The sequence below is a fragment of the Acanthopagrus latus genome, chromosome 1 (genome assembly GCF_904848185.1).
Source record: "Acanthopagrus latus isolate v.2019 chromosome 1, fAcaLat1.1, whole genome shotgun sequence".
In the NCBI taxonomy this organism is placed as follows: domain Eukaryota; kingdom Metazoa; phylum Chordata; class Actinopteri; order Spariformes; family Sparidae; genus Acanthopagrus; species Acanthopagrus latus.
In genome coordinates, this window is record NC_051039.1 from 8,033,242 (window position 1) to 8,051,720 (window position 18,479).

The following is an 18,479-nucleotide window of genomic DNA, read 5'->3' on the forward strand; positions in this document are numbered from 1 at the left end:
GGAAGCTCAAAGAGGTTCACAAGCGTTTGAATGAGCTGCGAGAATTGGTTCAGTACTACGAGCAGACGTCTGATATGATGGTGGATGCCGTCAATGAAAATGTGAAAGAGGATGACGATGATGAGGAAGAGGAGGAGGAAGACGAGACAGAGGATGGTTCTATGTTTGAGGCCATGTTTGATTCTGAACAGGAGAACCGCCATCCTGTAACTAACATCAGGTGTGTTTGTCTAAATGAATACATTTACAGTTTTATGAATGGAGTAATCTTTCAACAAGAAATTCACTGATCGGAGATCAATTAAGAGATTATTCATTATACTAGAGCCACAAAGATTTGGTCAAATAATCAATGAGTTGATTGAAGGAAAATGAATTTCCAACTATTTTGATAATCGGTTAATGACTAATTTATGCCAGTTGTCAGGCAAAAACGATGTTTTTTAACCGATCTAATGTGAGAATATGCTGCTTTTCCTCATCTTAAATTGTAATAGATTGATATCTTTGGGACAGTAGACTGTTGATATCGTCTACTGGAAATTTTGTCTGCTGTTTTATGAATTATTATTCAGTTAGATATGAAAATACTTGGATTAATTAATAACAAAAAATCTTTGTTACAACCCTACATTATACACAGATTGAGCTCGTGTTAAGATGATACTGAAACCCTGCCCAAAAGAGAATGTTGGAAATTATGGTATGACTGCAGAAGGTCACCGTGTCTCATTCTACGATTGAAGATGTATCCATAACAGTCACTGTGCTCTTATCTGTTTAGAAACCCACAGCGCAGTGGGAACTGGACAGACCTGAATAGCCTGACCAACGGGCGCAGTGTCAGGAGTGGTGCTGCAAACAACCGTGATGGCAGACTCAACCGTGATGGCAGACTCAACACTGAGTGTGAGATTAACAACCGGTCAGCAGCCAACCTTCGCAGCCTCAACATCCCGTCAGCCATAGGTACACACGAGCACACACTGAAGCGCTACGTCATCATTTAACCGACCAGCTCTTTAAAGTATTTTACATTTATATATCTACAATCTTCTCTCATTTAGAGTGCCAGTACAATAGGGACACCTCCTATAATCAGGTGAAGGATGATGATGAGGTTGAAGATGGTCTCGGTAATGATGAAGGGGCACAGGCTATGGCTCCAGACAGTGAGGCATCGGGATCTAGTCGAAGAAGCAGTCTGGGGAACAATGAAGGTTTTGTCCAGAAGGTTCATCGTCAGACCGCGAAGCAGAAACTTCGGCAGCTTCAGGAGCTGGTGGCCATGGTTCAGGTGAGGGATATGACAGAATAATATGAAAGAGTCTGTAGTTGGAATTAAGTTGAAAAAAAAAGATGTTCCAATCTAAAGCTGAAAACTTTAAACTGTGATTCTGTCTGAATGTAGAGTGATGACACTGATGGCACAACAGCTAATGAGGATGAAGTTTTACACCAACAACCAAATAATACCAGAGCTGCAGTGGCTTTGTCAGTGGGGACTGGATCCAAACAGAGCCCCAGAGAACTCAGTCTCTCCAGCAAGGCCAGGTAAAATATAGTAAATGTCTGAAAAATGAAACATTGCTTGTAATGTATTCTGAATTTAACATTTTGCCTGTGTGTTCACCTGGAATAATTCACATCGCATCCAACCTATTGTGGACAAAGGGAGAAGCTGTATGAGGAGAAGCTGCGTCAGCAGAAGCAGGAGCTGAAACAGCTCCATGAAGAGCGTCAGAGGCTAATTGAGATACAAGGGAAGATCCAGGACCTGCAGTGGGCCTGCCCTGACCTCCAGGTATTACACTCACCAACAAGTACACAAGGTTTGCTGTATAACGACCGGGCTTTGGTCCCAGTATGGCCTGCTAATCCTAAGAAAGTCCATGTTATACCAGAAAAAGTCTGTGGGTAACACAAACGTACGTGCAGGTGCAGAATCCATATGTTAAAAACATCTTAAAAGGCTAACTAGATATAGGAACACCTCTCTATAAAAACATGGCATAAACTACAACCTACAAAAAAGAAACAGAAACAGGTTGAACAAAAACAAGACATTCTAAACCTCATGAAGGTAGGCTTTATTAGATGACTGCATCATACTGTATACCCTATTAACCTCTAACTTTGTCATCTCCTTTCTAGTCATCTGTGTCCAGCACAGTGAGTCAGCAGGGCTTGCTGAGGAAGGCTCCAGCTTCCACTCCAATCATTGGCCAGGCCCCCTCCTCCTCTGGACCGAAAACCAACTCAGCTGTGCTCAAACCCACTGCTCCAGAAGCAGCTACGTCTTCAGTAACTGACCATGAGGTAACAGACTCCACCTTGCACACACGAAGACCCTTGGGCTCATCACCATTTGAATATCAAAATGAAATCTCTGCTTTCAGAACAGAGCAATGCAGATTCTAGTTGTGTTCCCTGTGTTGTCAGCAGCTTTGGTCAGAGATGCGTCGGCACCAGATTTTGCGCGAAGAACTGCGGCAGCGCAGAAAGCACCTCGAGTCCTTGATGGCTGAACACCAGAGGCGTAGCGGTCTCAGTGACTCTCCTCAGAGGATTGAAAATCAAGAAGGCCTTGCTACACCCTCACAGCCTGTCAGTAGGGATGAAAGGTAGGAGACATACTGCTCTAGGAGCCTGTCTCTCCAAGGTCCAAGAGAGAAATAAAATATTAGTCAGTTTACTTATTTTATAAGCACCAACCAAGAAGCCACATCTTATAACATGCCTTACGGGCATATTGTATTGTAATAGAAAGTAAAGTAAAGTAAAGGCAGTTATTTCCTGTTGTGCTTTTTTTTTCATTCTTTGATAAATGAAGGGATTTAAACAAATGGCTATTCCATAAAATGTTTCTGCTGTGATTATAAGGACAATGGCTACATGGGGATCCACTCCCTGCCACCTTGATGATGATGATGATGACGATGAAGATGATTATCACTCAGAGATGGGTGTAGAAGAGGAAGAGGAGCAGGAAGAATGTGCAGAGAGCAGCTCGGGTGATGACATCCATATCTACTCATCCACCAGGAACCAGTGCTCCTACAGTAACAGGAAGAACCAAGGAAGGTGAGGTGGCGTGAAGGCAGAAGAAATGAAATTGTGCCTGTATCTACAGTAAAATTTGTCTTAATAATGTATTCACTCTATAGCAACCTGAAGCCCCCACCAGCCTTCTCAAGTGAGGGTAGTGGGAATCCATGTCTTCATAACAAGACTAAGGTCAAGCAGCAGCAGCAGCAGCAGCAACAGCAGCAGTCCCGAAGTTTGAACCAGTCTGCGAGCCAGCATGGCGGCACACGGCGGCAAGAGAACCTGCGATGGGCCTCTGAACTGTCTTTCACTGACGGCTCGTGCCACTGGCAGGAACAGGTCAGCCAGCTGCAGAGACAGCTGGACTTCAGCACCAGCATGTGTCAGACACTCCTGCAGGACCAACAGGTTGGTACACTGGGCAAACGCAGACACCTTGATAATTGACTCAAGCTTGCACTGCATCTGTAGGCTTAATTTGAAGTCATAGTGGAATTGTCAATGCAGTCACTCACAGATTTATGTACATTCTTTGTTTGGTGCCTTTTTATTTTGGCTTTCGAAACATGAAAAGATTATCAACAAATATAATTTCCCTCCCTTCTCTTCTCCCACAGACACTCTCTTATATGTTACAAACCCTGATGACGGGTCAGTACCCTATGTTAGCAAACAACTTATCATCACCACAGGTCCACCTGGTCATGCACCAGCTCAACCAGTGTTACACTCAGCTGACTTGGCAGCAAAACAATGTACACAGGTGAGAACACTAGTATTGTACTTTGCTCTATTTATATCATTTAGTTAATAATAGTCATGATAATAGTAATGGTAATAATGATCTGTCATGCCTTTTCCCCAGACTAAAGCACGTCCTGAATGACCTCCTTCGCCAGCAGCAGCAACAGCAAACGTCGTCCTCAGCTCCAGGTTGGCAGACACAGAAGCAGGGCTCATCCCAAGAATCCAGCTCCGGTCCCTCAGCCTCTCCTGGTGGCTTCCTCCCCTTTTCCTCTACACTTCATCCTTCAGCCAACAACATGTCAACTGCTGCCATATCCCCATTTCCTCCCAGTACGACAAACATACTTATGAGCCTAATTCACTTAAAAACCTGTCTAGAATGGTGTGCAGTAGAGGCAACAGAAAGCTAAAGGATCTGAATGAGGCTCACAAGACTTTTTTTGATATGATGTAGAATGTCAAAACCCCTCTCAGCCATTCTAAAATCAACAAAATTTGGCAGTGCCTCTTTGTAATACAGAAAAAATTCCCTGAAATGTTTGAAAAAAGTGTTTTTCTTCATGTAATTCTATTACGAAGGCCAAATAATATTGGTGCTCTATGTAGGTATGAGTACTCCTTTTTCAATAGGTTCTTTCAAATTGAACTAAGCAATGTACTTTAAAGTGGCCCAGTCATGCATAAATGAAGGGCCAAAAGTCTTACTGCAATGATTGAGTAGATTTGTTGGACCATTAATGCTGAAACTTAGAATTTAATGAAGTTCTTTTTATTTCTTTAACTCTGCAGGCTTTCACTTATATCCACTCTTCCCTGGTCCCATGGGTGAGTTCCCTCAGGGTGCAGCAAGTCAGGCAACACCTGACCACCAGAAGCAGCAGTTAGACCCCAACACTTCAATTAAAACAGAGTACATGAGTTTCCCTCCTCCACTGCAGCGTTCCCCTCTTAACACAGAGAGAGGGTATGTCCATTTTTTGCCTGAAAAGACATTTATATTTGTTCTTGTAAACAATATTATTCATATTAATTAATGAATACATTTTCATGCAACTTCTTTAGAGCAACTGGCTGGTTGAAAACTTCCTACGCAAACAACACTGTCGAGCATCACAGATCTAATACGGGGCCCAACGAGTCTCCGTCCTCCTCCCCGACTTTTGCCAGCCGCCACTTGCGACCTCAGGAATTTGACAGGGCATCACAGGAAAGCTTCAGCAGCATGCCTGATCCTGTTGATCCCACCACCATCACAAAGACTTTCAAAGCCGGGCGCAAGGCCTGTGCACAAGCCAATCTGGCCTCCCGAAGCAGGACACCCAATACTAAGAGTCGTCGCAGGAGGAACAAAGGGCACAACAAGAACAGTGAAGGTATTTAGATGGAGTTGAAGCTCTGCTGTATTGTTTGATGTAACCAAAGTAAAGACTTAATGAAGAACATGTCACAAATTGTTTCCTTACCTTTTCCTTACCTTCCTTTTTTTTTCAGGCCATGAGAGTGACAGTGCAAGCAGTACTGCGGACTTTGCCCATGAGAGGGCGCCCTTGTCACGTCAGAAGGATCAGAACAAGAGTCTGTTGGACAAACTGACCCAAGAGAAACTAGACAGCAAAACTAAGTTCGGGAACAAAAGAAACGATCTCTCCTCTGGTAGGGGTCACACTGATTCTAGTGAAAGTAATGCACCCACCTCATCCCTCTTGTGTCTGTGTTCTTTGTTTTTATACTTTTCTTATATTTTTAACACCTTTTCCTTTTTGATGTATTTTAAATTCATGTTTCTTTGCACATTTGTGGTGACAGTCTGTTTCATTTTAATCTTTTGTTAATTTACATTGTTGTCATTTTAATTTATCTTACTCACAGCCTATGCTTGGAGAACACCCTTCCTTTCTAACAGAATTGCATGCACAGAAGCACCAGGTAAACTCACAAATCCATCACTTGGTCTTCATGTCACCTCAACATCTCATGCATGTTCTATTTATGACCTAACCTTAAACACCTCTAAATTGGAAGGCTTTTCTTGTTTGTTTTTTAAACATGTGAATGAGATTATGCTCATATCCACCAGAATCTCATGCTGTCCACTCTTGAACCTGCAGATGCAAGCAGCGACTTCTCATTGTTCGAGGCTCTGAGGGAGACGATCTACTCTGAGGTGGCTACTTTGATATCCCAAAATGAGTCCCGTCCCCACTTTCTCATCGAGCTCTTCCATGAGCTGCAGCTGCTCAACACAGACTACTTGAGGCAGAGAGCGCTGTATTCCCTACAGGTAAGAAGTACAGACACGTTACTACTTAGAAACAGCATTTGAATATTCAGCTGCAGTTTCCAAACTAGTATGGATATATCATTTATGCTGGGCTCAGATTACACGTTTTCAGGCTAAATTAGTCATTGATGTGCCCCTAAAGAGTACATGGGGTATGTTCATGTCCAGAATGTAGGTCAGGGTTGTTTGGCACAGAATATCTGGTCATGTGATTGGTTACAGATAAGATTTGATGCCTTAGACTTTTTTTCCCAGAAATAATATAGGGCTGTTTCGATCTTTTTATAACCCCTACTTTTTTGGAGAAATTTCTCTGCTTTCTGGGCAGACAAGACCTGCAGCAGATACAATTAAAAGGAGGAAAAAGGGGACTTTTGAAATGGCGCTCAAGAGGCTGAGACTGGATTTTAAGAACTGAAGGCTAAAGTCTGGTGGAGATGTGGTTTGAACTGCAGATAAAGGAGTGATAAGAGTAGTTGGGCAATTCACGAGGAAGAGAGTGAGAAAAAAACTCCTCCATTATACAGTTATCCTCTTTAAGTACACATTACTTTGAATGAATTGTACATTTTTTAAAGTTTTTAATCTAGTGATTATCTTTTCTGTTATCTCATTAGAATTTGATGATTGCTTGATATATAATTTGGTTTTGGAGTCCTGAGGATATATCATCTGATATTGGCCTAACACAGATCAGTAGTGGCATTTTTGCTGTTTGATATAAGCCGATATGATTTTTTTTAAATAGAACATGATGCGGATAAAAAGGCTGGTGTAATGTATAATGATTGAATTCCCAGTGAAGTTTATTGTTTGTCATTTTGGTCAGTCAATTTTATTCCTAAACTACTACTACTACTACTACTACTACTGCTACTACTACTACTACTACTACTACTACTACTGCTCCATTACATACTTGTGGTTCATCACAAGCCCCAAAAATCGAGGCGATCTCCTGTCATCTGAGCCTGACCTGGATCTAGATATAGGGTCCCATTTAGAAAATTTGCATGATTACATGAGCTTCTCCCCGTGTCTCTAATAGGACATTGTGACTAGTCACCTAACAGAGAAGAGCGTTGCTGAGGACCAGTTGCCCCCTCTCGGTCCTGTGGTCTGGGCTGCAGGCTCTCAGTCTGAACTCACACCCAGTGAGAGTCTGACTACCAGTGATGCAGTAAGAAACACATTATTGCGTCTCAGCATGGCATTCTCACACATCTCCAGTCTCTCTACCTGCCCTGAAGTCTTTCTCTCCATCCTTTTTTATCCTGTAATCCAGCCTACACTTTTTTTTATCACTTTGACTTGCTTCCTCTTCTACATTTCAATACATCTTTCATTAGTTTCTCCCTCTCTTGTCTCCTTTCATCCTTACCCGCCTTGTCTCTTTTAATCCGTCCATGTCTCTCTTTATTCTCCGATTTTAATTTTCCTTCCTACTATCTCCATTGTCTTTGAATTTAACTTGACGGCAAGACTTCAGAAGCCTGTCTTTTTAAAAAAAAAAAAAAAAAAAAAAAATGACCCTCATCTCACCACGATTCTTTTGCCAGATCAGACATGTGTTCTTTGTTCTGGGCCAAGGTCCCCAGAGTTATGCTAATTGGAAGCTAGGCCTTTTGTCTGCCCAAATAATGCCTTTGTTCAAGAGTGATGGATGAAATGTCTAATTTTCCAAGTTGGGACAAGCCACCACTGCAGTTGTTTATAGAATATGCCACTGCAAATTCTTTAGGGAGATGTTGGGCGGTGGATCTGTGATGAATCATCCATTCTCCTGTAATCCAAACTGTTGGGGGTAAAACCTTTTTGGTTTCAGAAATGTCAGATGTATTCTGCTTTATACTAGAATCTGTACTTTTTTCAGGAGGTGGTGGAGGTAGTGGAGAAAAACCTGAGGCTCACACAGGACACAGTGAAGAAGAGGGATGATGCAGAATCTGTGGACAATGAAAGCACCTTGTCAACGTCCTCCAACCTGGAACCGTTTGCTAATGATGATCTGGGTATGGTTATGCATGTAGAATGTGTTTTGATTTTGGAAAAACAAAGGGCTCAAGCTTGTAAAACTGTACACCTATTATTTATAACCCTTTTATCAGAAATGCTTTGCCTGTTGCCTTTAACTACGTGCCCCTTCTCTTTTTCCAAGCAGGTCAGCTCGAGGCCTGTCTTTGTAAAGCAACCGGGTCACACCTCAGGATCTGTAATAAATGGCCAAACTAAAAGAGTATCCAGAAACACTGTTTTTCAAAGAAAGAGCAGACTTATATTTCTGGAGCTTCAGTGACAGATTAGGAGTATGGCTGGCCTACTTTGATCCTGTAGTGTAACCCTGGTTACTGACTGCATTAATATCCATTACAGTCGTCTCTCTCTTGCTTCATCGATTTTAAACTTTTTGGGTCCCATTTCTGTCTCTTCTTTTTTTTCACTTCCCCGCTCTCCTTTCTTTGCTGCTCTGATAGGCAACACGGTGATTCATTTAGACAAAGCTCTGGCCAGGATTAGGGAGTATGAGCGCATGAAGCTTAAAGCTGAGTTTAACCCCTGCAACGCCAGCACTGCAGGTGCAGGTGGCTCTGACGTCTCAAACGCTGAACATCCCTCTGCTAACCCCGCTGACCAAGTGGAAGGTACTGAATCATACAACGCTGCCCGAGTTCTCCATGTGCAAAGACCTGTATCAACAGAATCATCACATTCAGTTTGCTGGTTGAGTTTGCAGAAATTGTAAATGAAACTATGTTATTTGTGTTTTTGTCTGTGAGCAGGAGGTGCAGCTGCTCCTGTAGGTGATGTGCGCTGCCCTCAGATTGACACACAGCAGCTGGATCGCCAGATCAAAGCCATCATGACAGAAGTCATCCCATTCCTTAAGGTAGGTTAATCAACACAAGGAGCGGCAGAGTTGATGTTGTTAGCTTTGTGCCATCTGAAAAGAAAGTGCTTAACCCACACCTGAATTAAGCCGTTAAATGAAAGGTGTGCTTGTTAGTGATTGATTGCTAAAAGTTTTAAGGCTCAAGTGGAATGTCAGTGTTGAGTGCGCTACTATGAAAGAAAATCACTCCAAAATAGTTAAATCACTTTGTAATGTTCCTCTTTTCTTTGATTAGGAGAACATGGATGAGGTGTGTTCCCTCCAGCTGTTGACATCTGTGCGGCGCATGGTTCTGACTCTCACCCAACAAAATGATGAAAGCAAAGAGTTTGTTCGCTTTTTCCACCGACAGCTGGGAGGAATACTGCAGGTAAGACCAGTGCCAATACCAGGCTGCACACGTTTATGCAGATGAAAAGAAAAAAAATCTTTTCTGACATTTCACTCTCTTCTCCTGCTCCAGGACTCTCTTAGTAAATTTGTGGGCCGTACTCTGAAGGACTGTGGTGAGGACCTCCTAGTGGAGATCTCAGAGATCCTGTTCAATGAACTTGCCTTCTTCAGGCTCATGCAGGATTTAGATAATAGCAGCAGCATTGCCCTGGCAGCCAAACACAAAAATAAGAAGAAGCCTGAGCAACCCAGTAAAGCAAAGTGCAGTCTCAAGGTTCGTTGCCTGTTCTATTCCCTCTTTGTTTTTTTTGGTAACCTAATAGACGTATTTATGAGGAAATAATGAAAACCGACGCAGAGAAATGTGTTTGAATGAGACTAATGTGAATGTTTGTGTTCATTTATTCCTCAATTTAGGAAAATACAACAGCTGGTGGTGATAAATCGGTTTCTCCTGCCTACACAGATGAAGACAAGGTCAGCTATTTTAATACTGACAATGAAACTGTAAATACCACTTAGTACAATAGTTATAAAAATGTTCTATTTTTGTCTGCCAGGACCAAGATGAGGCTGAGCAGGAGGGGGATTCTACTCTGCAGGAGCTTTACCTGCAGACAGAGAGGAAGAACAGCAGGAGCAGTGAGGCCTCAGAGGTTGAAGAGGAGGATGAGGATGAAGGGGGTGGACAAGGAATACCTCTGTCAATCAGTAAATGAAAACATTTTGTACAAAGAAAACATATTGTTAAATCATTTTTGTCAGAGGTTGGCCATGTTGTAATCCATCACTGTCAGTGAGAAGATGCCTGTGATGGATCTTCAACGTTAAATCAGGATAATGTCAGTAACAGACATAAAGATAATAAGCAAAAACATCCAGCCATGCTAAAAGCATTTTTTCCCTTTCACTTAAAATATTAAAATCATGATGTTGTGACATTTGTTGGGCTCTGTTCCAAACACAGTAGAGGCAGAGTAGGGGTTTCTGGCACAGCGCTGGTTTAAACACATGAATGTATTAATTAACACACTCATTTTGTGGCTCTCTCAGGTCTGTCCAAAGCAGAGACTCAGGCCTTGACAAACTACGGCAGTGGAGAGGACGAGAATGAGGAGGAGGAGATTGAGGAGTTTGAAGCCGGACCTGTTGATGTTCAAACATCCCTGCAAGCTTCTGCCGACGGACAGGTGGAGCAGGAGGTTAGTGTCAAGGAGATATTTTCTCACCAACAACCTTAGCTTCAGTTACTTGACATATTTTTCTTTGTCTGACCTGTGTGACTGTGTGCTGTGCTTCAGGGGACAACGCGCAGTGACACCCAGGAGACCAAAACTGAACCGAAGAATTCAGATGATGAAGATGGTGAGGCCCTCTTGATATTTTCAGTGGAAATTCCCTTCAAGCTTGAACATGTCAGACTGGCTTTTTAGTCCGATAGAAATGTTGTATTTTTAGACCCTTTGCTGGTCCATCATCTTTTTATCACAGAGGCTTTTTCTTTTCGGTTCTGCAGAAATCAACAACTCTGTCCGGGCTGTGGATTCCACAGAACAGGAGCATGACATGGAGAAGTGCCAGAGTCCTGAGGAGGAGAGTAAAGATGAGGCAGCTGCTGCCTTAGAAGAAAGCTCCGTCTCTCATGGTCAGGAGGTCCCCAAGGAGTCAACCACCACAAGCAGCCCTGACACGGACTCACCCGTCATGATAAATGTAGATGTAAGTCCAAGGCTGGAGATGTGCTCGGGATATTTTTGTTCATCCAAGTAGAATAGGCACAGATACACGCCAGTAAAACACAGAGTACTTTGTTGTGTACTCACTTTATTCATGTTGGTGATGCAGGAGATGGGCTCGGGTAACACCAGTCAGAAATCTGACGAGGAAGACTTTGTGAAGGTGGATGACTTGCCGTTACAACTTACAGTCATGTGTGAGGTGCGTAACAGCTTTAACACTCAGTAGATGTTTATATTAAAAGGAGAGTGGTGTTATCTCGCTGTGCGAAGTCCTAATGATGAACTGCTCTGTAGGAGGAACTACAGAAGAGAATAGTGGAGGAGCAGCAGAATAACAACCTGTCTGTGGAGATCCTCAATGGGAACACTGAATCGCTGACTGGGCTGGTGGGAAATGCACACGCGCTGAAGGAACCAGGTATGGATTTACAATGCTTGGCAGGTAGCGTCACGTTCTGTTTGTGTAGTTGCCAGATAGGCCAAACCCTACATGCAAAAGCTTCTGGTTGCCGTGTTTACATCCACACACCAGTGAGCTGCTATTTTTGTCTGTACATGAGCTGAAGGTCCAACCCGCTGAGAGTAAATTATGTGTTTTCCTTTTGTCTTTTTCAGACACTGTTGGTGCCCAGAGAGTGTAAAGGTTCATACCGATGTCTCAAGATCTACTGTTTTTAGCAACACTATGTTTAAACCCTCAATCTGTATTGATTGTAAGATTGTTGATTCTTTATCTGCTAGTTTTAAAGGAGCAAAAGGCTCATGATATTGGTCACAAGTTAGCTGTGACGCGCAACAGATAAAACTAAACATCTGCACATAATCAACACATAGTTCCTTTTATTCCTGAATGTTTAGTGTGATTTATGGATAATCTTGGGAGGGGTCATCTCTAAGCTGCTGATTACTGACAGTTAAGCCTCTGTTTGAATCTTTATATTACTGAAACTCCTCTTCAGAGCCGCCTTAGTTTCTTTCTTGTTTGTGGGATCAGTTTGACATAAGTTGTGAGTTTTAAAATGTTTTATTTGTCTCGGCCTGGCCTTATTGCTGTACAGCTCATCTTATCTGCACTTGATTCCTAATTATAAAGAGATTACAGTAGGATGGAAGTTCAGCTGTAGCCTGGCTGACTTCAGCCATTTGTCTCTCCAGCTTGAACACTTTCTTTCTTTCTATGAGAGCTCAAAGCTCCGACTTAACTTTTATCCCTTCAGACACATCTTTATACTGTTTTGTTCTGTTAGTCGTTAATCTCCATTGATTTTTCATGTAATTAAAATGTTGACTACAGTAATAAGTTTTAAATAATAAAATGCTGGAAGTTTCAAAAATGTTTGTTGACAGACTTTGTACATCTTATAATTAACCGTGTGGACCTTCTATTGTTGTCGTTCAGATGACTTTCCAAGTAAGTTCTACCAAAGAAAAAATGACCTTAGTGTAAATTGAATGTTACTTTAACTTACTGTAGTTTACACCAGTGCACAATACAAAGACTGAGTAGATCAGTTGATTAGTCAGTTGTATAATTGACATGTAATTAAAAGGCCAAACATTCTTTGCCTCTAACATCTAAAATTCAACGATGAGCTGCTTTTTTGTCCTGTGTGATAAACTGAAACATTTTGGGTTTGACTGTGGGTCAAAACAAGACATTTGCAAAGGGCACCTTGGGCATTTTCCATCATTTTATAGACCAAATGTTGGAAATTGTTTTATATAATAATTAAAATTTGAATTGCTGATAGTTAAGTGCAGAAATCTAAGAACTTAATTCAACATAGAAACAGCTCACATGGCAAAAATCACACCAGAGACAACATTAAATTTGATAATGGTTTATTTAACTATCATTAAAAATAAGGGAGTGGCCAGCGATGAGGTACATTTAACAGTATCACTGCACGAGGTGGTCAGTCAATGAGGTGACACAGACATCTTAGCTGTTAACAACACAGGACTACAAAAGTAAGTGCTAAAAAAACAGACAGGGCCACAGTGTGGAGGCACAAAGTGGTGAGTGTGAGCTGGATTTGAGATTTTAACATAAAAGGTAAATAAATTACACTAAGTTTTACAAGTGCATTCATCTCAGGGGTCCCTGTGCCCGGGGCGAGCTCCACTGATAGACTCATCATGCAAATTATACACATAATTACAGTCGAAGATTTACTTTTGTACCGATAGCCCTCACAACAGAAAAACAAGTAGGATTTAGTATTTTCATCAAAGTATTCCTTAAACAAACAATGTAAAAATGACATCACTGTTGAGACAAACTTTGGTTCAGTTGATTAATCACTTGTGCAAACATTTAAAGGAACAAGTTTTGCTCCAAACTCCGTGTACTCTCGTCTCCGTCGCAGATTCTCAGCAGATATGCATTCACGAACTGATCAGGGTTCAGCAGGTCGGGCCTCTACCAAGGCATGCAGGGGTTCGGGCAGTCGCGGATGTACGACTCCAGGGTTCCCTCAGACACTTGCATCAACGTTGTGTATGTCGTCAACTGTGGAAAACACAGCGACAGAAATGTATTTACACTGAACTGCAGCCTGATGTCACCGAGCCATGTGCCCATCCAGATTGCACAGTCTGACTGCAAAACGCAGATGCAGGTTTTTCTGATTTGGATGAGAGCCGAAAAAAGTAGATCTGTGACTCACCTTGTTGAGAACCGGTTTGGTTGAGAGCACGTCGTACATGGTCTTCAGTGAGATGTTCTGGGGAAAAAAAAAAAGAAAAAAGGAAGAGATCAAAAGGTGTCTTAACACTCAGATTAAACAGGAAAGTTACACATCAGACTTGTAGTTAAAGCTCAGTCATGTGATTTGTAGATCTAAAGTACATCTGAGACACAGAATTTGTTCAGTTCTGTCACAAGGAGTTGGTTACATCAGCACTCACTTTCTGTGAAGTCTGGTTCATACACTTCTTGGCAGGAGTTCTGCGATCATCCAGGAACAAAGGCTCCTTCCAGTGATCGTAGTTTGTCTCCAGGACGTACCAGCGGTCCAGCTTCAGGTCAATCCTGGAATACAATAATTCAATTTTTAAAAAAAGGAAAGAAAAAAAAAAAAAAGCTCAACATGTGACAAGCAGCTAAACTAAGCATCTGATTTGTGAAATTGAGTTAAATCAGGTGATGTGAAACCATCAGCTGTCATCACTTCCTAGTTGAGCAAGTTTCACAAGAAAAGCTGCGTCATTGGGAATTGGGAGCCACACGTAAAACTGACCAGACACGGAAAAGGTTACAATAGGTCACTCCCTGGTTTAGGTTATAGGCTTTAAATGCTCTACACTGTACGCAGTGAGCTCCAGTACTTACTCCAAGATATCAAGACTGAGCAGCCTGGACCTGGTGATGATGCAGCCCTGGCCCGTCTGGTTTCCTCCGAGGATGAAGTAGGCCGGAGCCAGCAGCTTGGTCTGAGCCAGGCGGATTTTGGCCTCCTCGTAGCTGGTGAGAACAAGTTCAAGACTCATTGTTGGGACACAGATCGGACACACTGTCGCCTCACACAGCGAGGCAGCGTTCTGGAACAAACCGCCTCAACTCTGTTTTACACAAGCTTTAAAACTTCATTAAATTCCTTTCATTAAATTCAACTGTTATCTTCCATTATTTTACTTCCAAATCCTGTTTGTTTCTTTTTCTATTGCTTTGAGTTTTGTTTTTTTTTATATCTTGTCTCAATGCTGTTTTAAGTTAAGCATTTGAAACAGCCTCGTCGCTGGACTGTGCGATACAGATTAACTCGCCTCCAAATTAATTACAGCCTTTTATTTAAGTATCCTGTGGAGCTTTTGTTCCAATATAAATGTTTTGTTTTTTGTAAGCATATCGCATCATCTAAATCCTTCAGACCTAACGCACAAATGTTTCTACCCAATAAAAACATCTGCAAAACTTCATTAGTCTTTTGAAACCTTCATCTTGTACATCAGATCTTGGTGGTCCTCTTTTATTTCTGTTGCACCACAACTTTTTATAAAACATTGCAGCTAGAACACGAGACACTAATAATCCAGGGATCTGCTCGTACAAACATTATTTCCCAGTGACACAAGAGGCCAAAAACTTAAAATATCAAAAGAGGAATACTGCACCTGTTTGCATTTTCTAGGACAGAGCGGGTGAGAAAGCTCATCCACATGCCGTCTCTCTTTCCCAAGATCCACTCCAGGATTCCTGCATGCAAATGGATTTAGATGATGCTGACTTGGAAGACAAAACGGGGAGAATCTCTCTTAATGTGTGTGGGAATACGCACCGATGTATCCTCCGTCCAGACTGAAGCGTTCGTTCATCGTCAGAGTGAACATGTGCTGGGGGAGAAAGAAGAAACGTCTTTTCATTTTTTTTTTCTGTGCAGAAAGTACAAACAACTTAACAGCCGCCCTTGACGTCAAACAATGTTTTATAGTGATTGAACCTTCAGTTGTAATTCTAAATGACTTACAGGTTTGATGCCAGTCAGCATGCCAACATATCCAGCGAAGTTTGTAGACTTGAAGACGGTCTGGTTATTTTTCTTGAAGTCGAGGTTGACCACCAGAGGCTTCAGCTTCTCACTAATGATCCACGACTTGTTTTTCACATCCCAGCTGTGAAGAGGCACAAGTCCATATCATGAGGGGCTACTTTACAAGATCAGAGTCGAGCTTAAAAAACTTGGGATTCTGGGCACGATTCTTACCCCATGAATAATCCAAAATCCAAATTTCTACCATGAAAAAGGTTACCTGTAAGAGCAAAAAAGGCCAAAAGCATTTTAGTACTCATTAAGCTTTATTTCAAGTAGGAAATCAATCTGATCCTGAAAGATGACCCACCCTTATCGTCTTCTGCAACAACTGACGTGCACACAGTGAACACCTCGTAGAAGATGTTGAACAAAACGACTTCACCTAGATTAGAAAAATGGACGTCAGCGGGATCTTTTTTTGTTTTAACACTACTAAATTTAAAAGCTGAAAACGTTTGTGTTTTCTCACCGAGAGGAATTCCTGAAACAGCTGCAATTCCTTTGATTTCCTCACCAAAAGGGCTTGGGAGAGTGTCCACCATGAGAGGCTGCAAAACATGACAAAACACGGTGTCATGAAGCTATCTGTGGCAACAAAAAGAGAGGCAGAGGCAGAGAGACAAAACGAGACTCACCAGCGTGATGTCGACGAGCTCGATCAGCTTCCCACTGGGCACAAACGCGTTGGCCAAGTCTCTGATGGCCTGAACCATGTTGACCAGCTTCAGAGAAAGAGATCATGATATTTTTATAAGACTGCCGTCACATCTTCATGCTGCCCATGTGGACCAAACTATGAATCATTTTTCAAAAGAAGATTTAAAAAAAAAAAGTGGCTTCAGAATTGACCCCGACTTATTAGCCATAAAAACAAAACAACTTCAGAGCATTCTTACTTCTGTTTTCTTGTCAGTAATCACAGCTGACCATCTCTTGCTGGGCGGCAATTCGAGGTCCACCGTGTACCAGCTGACTCCTCCCTTGAACCTGAGTAGAAAGAAATATCTGTAGAACTACTGCAGCATGACAAAGCAACTGATGATATCACAAACATCACTGATTAGATTAAACTGGTCATTGTTAAAATGCATGTACTATCATATATAACATATAAATCCATTAATCTAATGTTGAAACAAATAGAGTATAGGGATAAGATGTTAAATTTAATTTATTTGTAACAATTTAGTTAATTTTAGACAGTCATCAAGCAAAAATTCTCCAAAAGGTTTCTATCTATATATATATATATATATATATATCTATATATATATATATATATATATATATATATATATATATATATATATATATATATATATATATATATATATATATATATATATATATATATATATAAAAACAGGGAAATAGCTTCAGATGTGACAAGATGGAATAATGATTCTTTAGCATTATTGAATGATACATTTAATTTGTTATCAAAATTGTTGGCCATTGTTCTTTGTCAGTGTTTTAATAGATTAATGGATAAAACTTCCTGCAGAGTCGTAGCAGACTTTATATATTGTTCTCACAAGCTGGGCAGCACTTACTGACGTGTAAACTGATATTAATCTGTACAATTGACAAGTTGTTGATAAGAATTGGAACGACGCCTTAATGCAAATTACATACAAAGGCTTTATGATACGAGATGTCTGAAACAAACAGCAGCCACAACAAGGAAAACAAAACACACGTGAATTTGGATGTTCAGGTTTTCGAGGGGCAAGTGAAGGCAACTTACATAAGTGGCAGTTGGGAGTCAAAAACACATTATTAGTGATTCACACGGCTGACAAACTACGCAGTTACTTTCTGCTCTTTCTTTGACGACTGCAGACTCATGTTACTTACGTAGGACCGTTTGGTGGATACATTTGTGCTCGACAGTCTTCAGTATACTGTAAATAAAAGCACAAACAAAACACAGCTTAGATGTAGTTAAACAACACACCCAGGCAATGTCACAACACTGACGTTAAACGTCTCGGTGAGAAGGCGGGAAAGTCGCTCACCGGTGGGATGAACTGTGTGGATGCGACGGTGAACAAAGCCGCTAAAGTGAGAAGAACACAGTGACCCATTTTGGAGGATTTCACTCAGACCGTTGTTCGTCTTGTCTCGGTTCCTGACTAAGTTTCATGCGGAAGCTCCTGCGACTGTTTATCTCGTGACAGTGACCTTATTTTATGCACGGGAGGGGAAACCGGAAGTTCTAAACGACACATAAAACACATTTTTTCACAAATAAAAAACATAGAATTCACATGAAAGTGTGGCCAGTCTCAAAACATAATTTAAATAATTTCTTCTGTCCGCAAGTGAAGCCATATTCTTGGACAAAATTAGTAAAGACGAGATCTGGACACCCCTCTACAAATCCAGGCTAGTGGTTTCTTCCACACGGAAGTGAAGCTACATAACATGACCACTCACATGGTTGGCTGCATTTATTTCCTCCTGTGACACCTGCGCAGCTATAATAAAAAGTGTCTTTATAGATCGGTTTCACACCGAGGTGAAGTTAGTTTAAGGCTGGATATTAGACAGACACTGAGCTTTTCTTTTCAATATCTAAAACGTCATGTGACCCAGTGACTCCAAACCAATGCTGAATTGTATTATTAAATGGGACAAATAAGACCCATCTCCTTTTATTCAATTTTACTGCTTCTAACATTTTATATTATATATATTTCTAGTGGTTGTAACAAACTGAACAGCATGTTTTTACAGTTTTGATAAGTACAATATGGGGTTATTGTTTATTGTCAGAAACAAATGCAACTAATATTCAAAAATATTTACAAATCATCAAATACTGATGCTGATCAGTATTTGAC

General features: G+C 41.3%; 2 protein-coding genes across 8 annotated transcripts in view; one reads left to right on the forward strand and one right to left on the reverse strand.

The window, feature by feature from the left end:
• Nucleotides 1–12,434, forward strand: part of pcm1 (pericentriolar material 1) — a 25,335-nt gene extending 12,901 nt beyond the window's left edge. For 4 of the 7 annotated variants that reach the window (XM_037081685.1, XM_037081526.1, XM_037081612.1 and 1 more), the window contains 30 exons: nucleotides 2–220; nucleotides 785–969; nucleotides 1,068–1,297; nucleotides 1,412–1,554; nucleotides 1,675–1,804; nucleotides 2,155–2,319; nucleotides 2,443–2,624; nucleotides 2,884–3,084; nucleotides 3,168–3,456; nucleotides 3,666–3,811; nucleotides 3,914–4,125; nucleotides 4,585–4,759; nucleotides 4,858–5,168; nucleotides 5,287–5,448; nucleotides 5,665–5,721; nucleotides 5,904–6,076; nucleotides 7,125–7,256; nucleotides 7,950–8,088; nucleotides 8,551–8,718; nucleotides 8,857–8,963; nucleotides 9,202–9,336; nucleotides 9,430–9,633; nucleotides 9,777–9,836; nucleotides 9,920–10,070; nucleotides 10,413–10,561; nucleotides 10,661–10,724; nucleotides 10,876–11,078; nucleotides 11,205–11,297; nucleotides 11,393–11,516; nucleotides 11,714–12,434. In XM_037081685.1, coding sequence (XP_036937580.1) covers nucleotides 2–220; nucleotides 785–969; nucleotides 1,068–1,297; nucleotides 1,412–1,554; nucleotides 1,675–1,804; nucleotides 2,155–2,319; nucleotides 2,443–2,624; nucleotides 2,884–3,084; nucleotides 3,168–3,456; nucleotides 3,666–3,811; nucleotides 3,914–4,125; nucleotides 4,585–4,759; nucleotides 4,858–5,168; nucleotides 5,287–5,448; nucleotides 5,665–5,721; nucleotides 5,904–6,076; nucleotides 7,125–7,256; nucleotides 7,950–8,088; nucleotides 8,551–8,718; nucleotides 8,857–8,963; nucleotides 9,202–9,336; nucleotides 9,430–9,633; nucleotides 9,777–9,836; nucleotides 9,920–10,070; nucleotides 10,413–10,561; nucleotides 10,661–10,724; nucleotides 10,876–11,078; nucleotides 11,205–11,297; nucleotides 11,393–11,516; nucleotides 11,714–11,739 — 4,735 coding nt within the window. In that variant the 3' untranslated portion in view covers nucleotides 11,740–12,434. The remainder of the gene's footprint in view (nucleotide 1; nucleotides 221–784; nucleotides 970–1,067; nucleotides 1,298–1,411; nucleotides 1,555–1,674; nucleotides 1,805–2,154; nucleotides 2,320–2,442; nucleotides 2,625–2,883; nucleotides 3,085–3,167; nucleotides 3,457–3,665; nucleotides 3,812–3,913; nucleotides 4,126–4,584; nucleotides 4,760–4,857; nucleotides 5,169–5,286; nucleotides 5,449–5,664; nucleotides 5,722–5,903; nucleotides 6,077–7,124; nucleotides 7,257–7,949; nucleotides 8,089–8,550; nucleotides 8,719–8,856; nucleotides 8,964–9,201; nucleotides 9,337–9,429; nucleotides 9,634–9,776; nucleotides 9,837–9,919; nucleotides 10,071–10,412; nucleotides 10,562–10,660; nucleotides 10,725–10,875; nucleotides 11,079–11,204; nucleotides 11,298–11,392; nucleotides 11,517–11,713) is intronic. The other 3 variants (XM_037081998.1, XM_037081847.1, XM_037081923.1) reach the window with 3 other exon arrangements.
• A 489-nt stretch (nucleotides 12,435–12,923) lies between these two features.
• On the reverse strand, nucleotides 12,924–17,810 carry asah1b (N-acylsphingosine amidohydrolase (acid ceramidase) 1b). The gene is made up of 14 exons (XM_037082879.1): nucleotides 17,652–17,810; nucleotides 17,491–17,537; nucleotides 16,530–16,620; nucleotides 16,269–16,355; nucleotides 16,103–16,181; nucleotides 15,941–16,015; nucleotides 15,805–15,850; nucleotides 15,568–15,712; nucleotides 15,379–15,433; nucleotides 15,215–15,296; nucleotides 14,433–14,564; nucleotides 14,009–14,132; nucleotides 13,768–13,824; nucleotides 12,924–13,610 (listed from the first exon to the last, which is right to left on the reverse strand). The coding sequence occupies exons 1-14, from the start codon at nucleotides 17,718–17,720 to the stop codon at nucleotides 13,521–13,523; spliced, it is 1,179 nt and encodes a 392-aa protein (XP_036938774.1). The 5' UTR covers nucleotides 17,721–17,810; the 3' UTR covers nucleotides 12,924–13,520.
• Nucleotides 17,811–18,479: the final 669 nt, after the last annotated feature.

What these genes read in the sequence shown, in the direction of transcription:
- asah1b (XM_037082879.1), bottom strand. Translation starts at nt 17,720, where the DNA reads ATGGGTCACTGTGTTCTTCTCACTTTAGCGGCTTTGTTCACCGTCGCA. An exon ending in CCACACAGTTCATCCCACCG is followed by an intron (nt 17,538 to 17,651) that starts GTGAGCGACTTT and finishes TTTTATTTACAG; the next exon opens with TATACTGAAGACTGTCGAGC. An exon ending in TGTTGCAGAAGACGATAAGG is followed by an intron (nt 15,851 to 15,940) that starts GTGGGTCATCTT and finishes TTGCTCTTACAG; the next exon opens with GTAACCTTTTTCATGGTAGA.